At 48.5% G+C, this 10,492-nt stretch overlaps 1 protein-coding gene across 8 annotated transcripts in view; it reads left to right on the top strand.

The window, feature by feature from the left end:
• Window positions 1–7,115: 7,115 nt before the first annotated feature.
• The window catches only part of RAB11FIP5 (RAB11 family interacting protein 5), a 42,132-nt gene continuing 38,755 nt past the window's right edge, over window positions 7,116–10,492 (top strand). For 4 of the 8 annotated variants that reach the window (XM_053587025.1, XM_053587026.1, XM_053587024.1 and 1 more), the window contains exon 1: window positions 7,116–7,802. In XM_053587025.1, the coding sequence (XP_053443000.1) occupies window positions 7,372–7,802 (431 nt within the window). In that variant the 5' untranslated portion in view covers window positions 7,116–7,371. Of the gene's footprint in view, window positions 7,803–8,618; window positions 8,721–10,492 lie in introns of those variants that run through there. The other 4 variants (XM_053587023.1, XM_053587027.1, XM_053587030.1 and 1 more) reach the window with 4 other exon arrangements.

Raw genomic sequence — 10,492 nt, 5'->3', positions numbered from 1 at the left:
GATTCCAAACAGAATTGGAACTCATGGGGATGAATACACAGATGAGAGTAGCTATAAAATCTTTGGAGAAAAAAATGAGTTCTGTTGGTGATGATCCAAGTTAATACAAAAGAGTGAAGATTTGCTCTTCCATTGTAATAAAACACTTAAAAGTCAATAATAATCTTAATGATATAAATCTCAGTGGAATAGAGTACAGAGTTCAGACTGTCTACAATATACATAAGAGCTTATTTGATAAACCCAATGGCTAAGGGATAGGTTTTACAATACATATTGGGAAACTTAGAGTTTCTATCTAAGAAAATATATATTGGAGATATATATATATATATATAATATATATTGGAGAAGAGAAGGTAGATTTTCACCTTAAATCATACCCCAAAAAGTTTGTAGAGGATTTAAAGAAAACAAAAGAACCAACAAAAATCCAAACAACTTAAAAGCCATACAAAATTTAAGTGAATATTATTGGACCTGTGAGTGTTGAAGAATTTGTTTAAAACAATGGAAGAAATTCAAGGATTTACTATATAACTTAATATATCAAAAGAATATTTTCTGGCTTGATATCTGAAGCTCAGCAGTTACAGCACCAGCCACATGCACCGTGGCTTGTGGGTTAGAATCCTGCCCAGGCCAGCTAAACAACAATGACAGCTACAACAAAAAAATAGCTGGGTGTTGTGACCAGTGCCTGTAGTTCCAGTTACTTGGGCGGCTGAGGCAGGAGAATCGCTTAAGCCCAAGAGTTTGAGGTTGCTGTGAGCTGTGATGCCGTAGTACTCTACCGAGGATGACATAGTGAGACTATCTCAAAAAACAAAACAACAAAAAAACATATTTTTGGATGGGCAGGGTGGCTCACACCTGTAATCCTAGCACTTTGGGCGACTGAGGCAGGAGGATTGCTTGAGGGCAGGAGTTTGAGACTAGCCTAAGCAACAAGTGAGATCTCAAGACCTCATCTCTATACAAAATTAAAAAATCAGCTGAGCATGGTGGCAAGGGTTTGTAGTCCCAGCTATTCAGGAGTCTGAGGCTGGAGGATTGCTTGAGCCCAGAAGTTTGAGGTTGCTGCGACATATAATAATGCCACTGCCAAACAACGATGACAACTACAACAACAACAAAAAATAGCCTGGCATTTTGGGAGGCTGTAGTCCAAGCTACTTGGGAGGCTGAGGCAAGGGAATCGCTTAAGCCTAAGAGTTTGAGGTTGCTGTGAGCTGTGATGCCATGGCACTTTACTGAGGACAACATAGTGAGACTCTGTCTCAAAAAAATAAATAAAGTAAAATAATAAGAAGTTAAGACTTCAAAGAAAAATGGGCACAGAAAAAAGACATTTAGAAAGTAGACAACTCATTAAAGGAGGAAATACAGATGACTAATAATTAAAAAAAATTTCAATCTCACTAGCAATCAAATAAATGCAAATGAAACAAGTGGTAAAACTTTTTTTCAGCAAAAATTTCTAAGATAAGTGCTGTAATACTTATTACTCCTTAGGATGTGGTGTCTTTGTGTGTGTGTGTGTGTGTGTTTTTTTTGAGACAGAGTCTCGGTTTGTTACCCTCACTAGAGTGTTGTGGTGTCAAACTCAAGCGATCCTCCTCCCTCAGTCTCTTGAGTAGCTGAGACTATAGGCACCTGCCACAATGCCTGGCTATGTTTTAGAGACAGGGTCTCACTCTGGCTTAGGCTGGTCTCAAACTCCTGAGCTCAGGTGATCCATCCTCCTCTGCTTGCTTAAGGTGTGTTGAAGTGGCTCTCATACTAGCCCTATGAAATAATTTTCTATTATTAGGTCCATTTTACAGATATGGAAACTGAGATGCAGCAGGGTGCAGTAATTTGCCCAAATTTATACAACTATAAGTGGTGGAAATGGTGGTACCAGCATTTGGATCTAGGCTATGTGACTCTAGTACAGAGAGAAATCAGGAAACACTTGTAGGAAGGAGAGATGAAGAACAGGGGAGCATGTAGCTTGAACAGCTAGACGAGCGTATTTGAAGTGCTGACATGGAAGAACGAATGTGTTAAATGGTATCAGAGAGGGGAACAAGCAGTGGAAATTACAGAAGGAACAACTCTTTTTTTTTTTTTTTTTTTAAGACAGAGTCTCACTATGTCACCCTTGGTAGAGTATTGTGGCGTCACAGCTCACAGCAACCTCAAACTCTTGGGCTTAAGTGATTTTCTTGCCTCAGCCTCCCAAGTAGCTGGGACTACAGGAGCCCGCCACAACGCCTGGCTATATTTTGTTGTAGTTGTCATTGTTGTTTAGCTGGCTCAGGCCAGTTTTGAACCTGCCAGCCTCAGTGTATGTGGCTGGCGCCAGAACCACTGTGCTGTAGGCGCCAAGTAGACAACTCTTTATTTATTTATTTTTTGAGACAGTGTCTCACTATGTCACCCTCAGAGTGCTATGGTGTCACAGCTGAAAGCAACCTCAAATTCTTGGGCTTAAGCAGTTCTCTTGCCTCAGCCTCCCAAGTAGCTGGGACTACAGGCACCCGCTCCAATGCCTGGCTATTGTTGTTGTTGTAGTTGTCATTGTTGTTTGGCAGACCGGCTGGGTTTGAACCCGCCAGCCCCGGTGCATGTGGCTGGCACCCTGACCACTGAGCTAGGACAACTCTTTTCAAGCCAGAATTGTCTGTAAGGGACTAGAGAGGCTCAGGAAGGCAGTAAGGAAACCCAGTCCTGGGGAGGCAGAGAATGGTGACACTTTGGGGTCTTCTCATCTAACCTCACACAGACAGCAGGGGGTGGGGTTGTCTCATCCTCTAGAGGAGCAAACACCTCTAGTGGCTCAGAGGTGGGGTTTCTGTTTGGTAGGCAGCTAGCAGATCCACCCTTTCCTTCTGTACCAAGTTACCTGTGGAGGAGCTCTGACTGGCTTCATTGCCCTCAGACAGCCAGCCACAGTCCTGAGCCAGCAGGAAGCTTGCCAAACTGCGAGGGCCAGGGCAGGAGGAAGAAGTGCAGGAGGCAATGCAGTGTAGCCAGCTAAGTTCTCTATACCCTGTCCCAGTGCTTTGCTCTCCATGAGGAAAGGGAAGGAAGGAGTGGGAGCAGTGCTCTTGCAGAGCAGGCAAATAGATGAAACAGAACCATTATAGGCGTAACAAATTCATGTTAGCTGAAGTTTGGTAAATATTAATACACCTTCATTGGAAAGCCCTTGGGGAATCCAGTCAAAGTGGGGGCTTCACTCTGACTCTTTTAACCTTGGGTAAGTCTGTTAACCTTTTGGTGCCTCAATTTCTTCATCTGTAAAATGGATATTAGAATACTTCCTGCTTTATTGACTTTAAATGGATGTAGTGCTTAGATGACCAACAAGCCAGTGTGACAGCAAAGTGCCACAGGCAATAGAGTTACTCAGACCCAAGTTCAAGTCCAGTCCAAGTTCAACTTTCTAGTTGGACACTTGGAGAAAATTACCCAAGCTCTTTCTGCTTCAGTTTCTTCATCAGTGAAACTGTAGGTAGCAACCGCACTTACCTTAAATGGTTGTTTTCAATGGTAAGTGAAATAACGTATACAAAGAAAATGGTAAACCAGAACCCTAAAGCCCATAGGTTTAATCTTTATCTTTATCCTCCAGTTCAGTGGTTCTCAACCTTCCTAATGCCGCAACCCAGTGATACAGTTCCTCATGTCATGGTGACCCCCCAACCATAAAATTATTTTCATTGCTACTTCATAACTGTAATTTTGTTACTGTTATGAATCATAATGTAAATATCTGATATGCAGGATATATTTTCTTTTTTTTTTTTTTGTAGAGACAGAGTCTCACTGTACCGCCCTTGGTAGAGTGCCGTGGCGTCACACGGCTCACAGCAACCTCTAACTCTCCGGCTTACCCGATTCTCTTGCCTCAGCCTCCCGAGTAGCTGGGACTACAGGCGCCCGCCACAACGCCCGGCTATTTTTTTTTGTTGTTGTTGCAGTTTGGCCGGGGCCGGGTTTGAACCCGCCACCCTCGGCATATGGGGCCGGTGCCCTACTCGCTGAGCCACAGGCGCCGCCCAGCAGGATATATTTTCATTGGTCGTGACCCACAGGTTGAGAACCGCTGCTCTAGTTGCTTCAAAAACATGATGTACGACTGGTGCAATGGTTGACACCTGTGATCCTAGCACTTTGGGAGGCCCAGCCAGTGGATTGCCTGACCTCAGGAGTTTGAGACCAGCCTGAGCAAGAGCAAGACTTCGTCTCTAAAAGTAGCTGGGCATTGTGACGGGTGCCTGTAGTCCCAGCTACTTGGGAGGCTGAGGCAAGAGGATCATATGAGTCCAAGAGTTTGAGGTTGCTGTGAGCTATGATGCTACAGTACTCTACCAAGGTAGACAAAGTGAGACTCTGTCTCTAAAACAAAACAAAACACGATGTACATAAAACAACAACACAAAGAGAATCAAGACTAGAAAGAAATACCACAAATTGTTAATAACATTGTTTCTAAATAGTTAGATTGTGATTTTTTTTCTTTTTCCCTCCCCTAACCGCTGCCACCTCTCTCTCTCTCTCTCTATATATATATATATTTTTTTTATACTTTTTTTTTTTTGCAGTTTTTGGCTGGGGCCGGGTTTGAACCTGCCACCTCTGCACCTCTGATATATGGGGCCAGAGCGCCCTACTCCTTTGAGCCACAGTTGCTGCCATTTTTTTTTTTTTTTTGACACTGTCTCCCAGGCTACATTATAATCAGCATAGCTTACATCAACCTCAAACTTCTGGACTCAAGTAATCCTCCTGCCTCTGCCTCCAGAGTAGCTGGGACTATAGGCATGCGGTACCATGCCAGGCTAATTTTTCTATTTTTTTTTTTTTTTGAGACAGAGTCTCAAGCTGTCCCCCTGGGTAGAGTGCTGTAGCATCATAGCTCACAGCAACCTCAAACTCCTGGGCTTAAGCGATTCTCTTGCCTCAATCTCCCAAGTAGCTAGGACCACAGGTGCCCGCCACAATGCCTGGCTATTTTTTGGCTGCAGTTGTCGTTGTTTGGCAGGCCCAGAATGGATTCGGACCCACCAGCTCTGGTGTATGTGGCTGGCGCCTTAGCCACTTGAGCCACAGGTGTTGAGCCTAATTTTTCGTAGACACAGGGTTTTGCTCTTACTCAGGCTGGGCTCAAAGAGATCCTGAACTCAAGGGATCCTCCTGCCCTGGCTTCCCAGAGTACTAGGATTACAGGTGTAAGCCAGGTGTACCTGCCTATTTTCTTTATATTTTTCTGTATTTTATGAGTTACTTTTATAACAGAAAAAAAAAGGTGTATATGATGATCAGATGCCTTGGGATCATTTGTGAAGTCTCTACTTTAAAATCATTGTCAGTATTTCTCCCTGTAATCTTCTCAGCAACTGTTTGGAATAAGAATTATTATTCCCATTTTCCAGATGAGGAAATGAGGCTGAGAGAGGTGAGGGAGCTACCTTTAAATTTCAGGTCTTATAGCTACTACGTGACAGAAAGCCAAGATCCACAGGCAAATCTGGCTGTCTCCAAAGCTGGGGGCTATGGGCAGAGATGCTGGGCCATGCAGTTCGGTGCCCCACCCTAGTCTGCTGATAAAAATGTTAGGGTGGGAGTCTGTCAGAACTGGGCTTGTGGTATGTGTGCTACTGTGGGTTTTCTCTGCCTAGTTTACTGGTTTCCTACATCTATATTGCTGAGGGATGTGGAAACTTGGAGGTGTTGTGGACAGTCCCCTAAGGAGAAATAAAGGTTTCCACCATGAAGTTATCCAATATAGCTTAAAAATAATAGCATAATTACTCAAGATTGAGGGAAGGAAGTGGGTGTGAGTGAGCTAAATCATTCTCTATTCCAGCAGGAAGGCAATAGATAATAACCAGTCCTAATAAATGCAGATATCACTATGCAAGCATTTTACATACTGACATGGAGGTAAGCACCAGTTCTGAAAACACAAATGGCTTTAAGTGGTATACCTGGATTGAGGGGTGGAGAGAGTTTTTTCTTTTCATCACAAGCCATCTGTCCTATTTATTTTTTTAGCTGAGTGTATTGTATTTTATCTAAAATTTATTATGTTAAAAGTACAGCCTCTGAAAGTTAGACAAACAGAAAGGAGAAGCTCTGGGGCAACTACCTCTGTCAGTTAAGGATCTTAGATTCACCTAAAGCTGTAATTTTATCTCTTAGAAAATAGAGATAAAAACCATACTCACACTACACTACAGGGTGATGATAAAATCAGGTAAGGCATATAAAGAACATGGACTAGTACTGGAGAAAGCATCTATAATTATTAACCATTGTTATTATTATTAATAATAAACCAAGTATACAGGCAATACGCAGAGCTGGACACATGGTAGGCACTTAATACACGTAATGTGTGGAAGCAATTATTTTAAACCCCCACCAGAGCCTGTAATTTCCCCCAACTCGTGAAGCCTGGGCCCCATGCTCTGAGTGAACACTTAAATATTGATGTGGTCACTCATTTATTCATCACTCGGCTCTGAGCCGCAGTGTCCGCGGAGGGCGAGCCTCCCTCTCCGGCCCCCAGCGCCGTGGCCTAGCCGCACCCGCGATCCTCTAGGGCCGGGAGGGTGGAGGCGGCGCCCGATCACCCGTTTACAGGTCGCTGATGCGGAGCTGTCACGTGGCGGGGCGAGAATCGCTCTGGTTTCATTCGGGCATTTTCCTGGGCAGGGGCGGGAGGGAGGAGGGAGAATACGGCCCGAGATGAGGGGAGCATCGAGGGTCCACTTCACCCCAAGTCGGCGCCAAGTGGGATGGCCATTCTGCCAGGGGCGGGCTGGGACCGTTTTAGGGCGAGGTTTTTCCGGAGCAGGGACATCTTGAAGATTTAGGATTGGCGGAGAGGCGCAGAGCGGGCATTTCATACCCGGCGGAGGGTATCGCGCCCCCTCCGGGAGAGGAGGGGCTGCGGCTGGCGCCCCCAGCCCGGGGCGGGGCCACCAGGGAACCCCGCCCACCCCTCTGCGGAGGCCGCGCGCCGCGCCCCCGCCCCCCACCCCGGCCGCGCCGCGTCGCCCCCTCCCGGCTCGCGGCGGGTCTGTGGCGGCCAGGGCGGGAGCTGCGTCCCGCAGCACTGCCGCACCGCCGCGCGGGTCGGGGCCGCGGGCCGCGGGGCGGGGCGCTGACGTCGCGGCGCGGCCGGCGGCCGGGGAGGCCGGGAGGCGGTGGCCGGCTCGGCCCAGCCCAGCCCGCAGCTGCTGCGGTCGGGTGTGCGGGCGGCGGCGCTCTGATTCGGCTCCTGACAGCTCTCCCGCCCTGCCAAGTTTGTTGCTTGGTCCTGGTGTCTGTCCCGGGTTTGGACAGCCCTCTCCTGCCGCCGCTTCCCCCGCCATGGCCCTGGTGCGGGACGCCGAGCCGGCTGCGGAGCCCTCCCGCTGGCTACCCACGCATGTCCAGGTGACTGTGCTGCGGGCCCGCGGGCTGCGGGGCAGGAGCTCGGGCGCAGGCAGCACCAGCGACGCGTATACCGTGATTCAGGTGGGCCGCGAGAAGTACAGCACGTCGGTGGTGGAGAAGACACCGGGTTGCCCAGAGTGGCGCGAGGAGTGCTCCTTCGAGCTGCCACCCGGCGCCCTGGACGGCCTGCTGCGGGCGCAGGAGGCCGATGCGGGTCCAGCGCCCTGGGCCGCGGGCTCTGCCGCCGCCTGCGAGCTGGTGCTCACCACCATGCACCGCTCGCTCATCGGCGTGGACAAATTCCTGGGTCAGGCCACCGTGGCGCTGGACGAGGTCTTCCGCGCAGGCCGCGCCCAGCACACCCAGTGAGTAGGGGGCGCGGGGGCGCAGAAACGGTTACAGGCCTAACTGGGCGGGGCTGGTGGGGGATCCACACCCCGAACCTCAGCCGGGGCGGTGAGCTCCTTGCCTCGCGGTCAAGGAAATAAACCGACAGACAAGTTGGCTCTTCTTATTACAGGGTCCCCTCTGACCTCCAAATGTGCCTTGTGCTGGGCTGGGCCTTTGATTGGTCCCTGAGGCCTAGGGGAGGTTTAGGGGTCGTCCAAGAGTTAGGGATAAATTACTAAGTAAAGTTAAGAATGAGATCTAGAGGTTTTGGGGTTGTGGAAATCACAAGAAGGAAAAATCTTGGGGCCATTCTTAGGGTTTTTGGGTCTGACTCCCTTTTCCCAAAAGGAGACAACTGCAGGCAATTGCTTCAGGGCAGGCCTGCAGGGGAGTGGAGAGAAGTCTTGCCCTGTGGGAAAAGAAGGCCAGGTGTCATACTCCAGGAAACCCTCCACCAAACCAGGAGTCTGGCTGCAGAGGCCATCTGCCTCTTGCCTGTTCTTGGATGCCTCCACTATCTAGAGATGCCCACCCACCCACCCAAATGTCCTGTGCCCCTGGTCTGAGAACAGAAGGACCTCTTAAGTAAAGGAAGGAAACACTTAATTCACCCTTCAAGCAGCCAGCCTGTGCTGCCCAAGGCAGAGGCAGCGGCATGGTTAATGCATGGCAGGGGATCATCTCCTAGTCACTTCCACCTAGATGGGCCAGTGGGTTTTTTAATCATTTATCTTGGCAGCATTTAACCTTGCCTGTGCTAAGATCAAGGCTTCAGACTTGGAGCCCCATTTCCTGTTTTGAGCTTGTGCAGGATTTGGAAGCCAGTCCCCAGGGCTGACAACCTGCTGTGGATCTCTCAAGTGGTTAAGTTTGGAAATAACATGGTTGACAGGGTGAGTGGGGTGTCCTAGGTGGGGAGAGGTGCAGGAAAGTTTTGCCCTAGGGGAATGGCATTACTTTCCTGAGTAAATCTAGGAAGGCTTGCTGGAGGAGAGGGATGAACCTTGAGCTAAGTGCAAACCCAAATGAAAGTAGGATTTGGGTGGAATACGATGATCTGATCTTGAATATCTTCCAAAGTGTGGACTGGGAATGGCCTTCCTGTCTGTGGCCTGGGGTGGAGAGGGGATTCACTCTGTATAGGTTCCAGGCAGAGCTGTGACCTAACTCCGTCTCTTCCTCCCCTGGCCCTGCTCCCTTCCTTCCTTCATGACTTGCTGTTTGGTTGCTGGATTGTGGGATCATGTGGTATAGCTTGGCCCTTGTTTTGTTTTTTTTTCCTCCTTTTTCTGCCCTCTCCCTCCTTCCTGGCTCAGGGAGCCTAAGGGGTTGGGGGAGGGGCAGAAAGCTCTCTCCTGGATCTCTTAGCCCAGTCTTTTTCAAAAGAGGTGCCTGTCCTTAAATCACTCCACCGCTTTCCCCAGTCCTGCACCCTCTACCACTGGGCTTCACTGACCAGACTGGTAGACCATATATGTGGGTGGCAGGTAGGAGGGGCAGACAGGGGGAAAAAAAGACTCTAGGCTTTCAGGGAGGGCCTTTTTTTTTTTTTTTCCCCTGGTTCTTGCCCTTGCTTTCCTCTTGGCCTCTGAATCTTTCTTAGTTGAGCTGGTCAAGCCTGTAGGCCCAGGTGGACCTATTTTCAGCCAAGAACACTCTGTCTTAGAGAATTTCATTTGCCACCCTTAATTCGAATGGGAGCCTTAATTTACTTTATAGAAGTCATCTTTTCCACAAGGATCTTTCCACATCCACCTGGATGTCTTTCCTCTGATGCATTGAGTCCTGGGTTATTTATAGACCTTGGAGGGAGCAGGAATGGGGAGGGACACTTAGAATGGGCAGAGGAAAAGTCTATGTTATTGGCCTGATCCTCTAGTGCACTGGACCTAACAGCATGCCCACTGATAGGGAGTGAAGGCTGCCACTCATGCTCCTGTCCCTCCCTTCCATTTGTGGTTTTAATGGTCAATCCTGGTGGCATTACCCGGGCTAAATGAATCTGAACATTACTTGGTAGGGAGAGGGCAAGGCAGAAAAGACCAGGGTGTATCCTCCTCAGGTTTGAACAACTCCAGGAGTCAGCTGTGGTGGTCTTAGGGAGGGTAGATGGTGGCCCTGTGCTAAGGGAGAACCTGAGTGGGGAAAGTATCCTCATTGTTAAGAGGAGGGAGCTGGGCAGTTGCACTGAACACATTCCAGTGGCAAGTCGCATAAACTCTTGGTGCCTCATTTTTTTTTGTCTATAAAATGGAGATCATTTATACTTTTACAGGGTTGATGTGAAAGATGAAATGAGAACCCAGTTGAAGCACCAAGTGCAGTCTCTGGGCATAGGAGGTGGTCAGTGTACTGCAGTGACTGATGGAGAGAGGTTTTGGTAACAATGTCTGGTAGCCCTTATCTGGGAGAATTCTCTTGCCTTGGAAGAACTACTATAAGGGCAGACAATCCAATGGTGGTGGGAGGTTTTGGTAACAATGTCTGGTAGCCCTTATCTGGGAGAATTCTCTTGCCTTGGAAGAGTTACTATGAGGGCAGACAATCCAGAACTTAGAACCTGGGAAAACCTCAGTGCCCTGGGTCTCAGGGTATACACTAAAGTATGGAGTTCCCCATGAAAGGACCTGGGCCTTTGCAGCCCTCTGCATTCTCCAAGCTGCTG

Source organism: Nycticebus coucang, chromosome 4 (assembly GCF_027406575.1).
Source record: "Nycticebus coucang isolate mNycCou1 chromosome 4, mNycCou1.pri, whole genome shotgun sequence".
Lineage (NCBI taxonomy): Eukaryota > Metazoa > Chordata > Mammalia > Primates > Lorisidae > Nycticebus > Nycticebus coucang.
The sequence above is the reverse complement of the archived record's forward strand: the minus strand, read 5'-3'. Positions and strand labels throughout refer to the sequence as shown.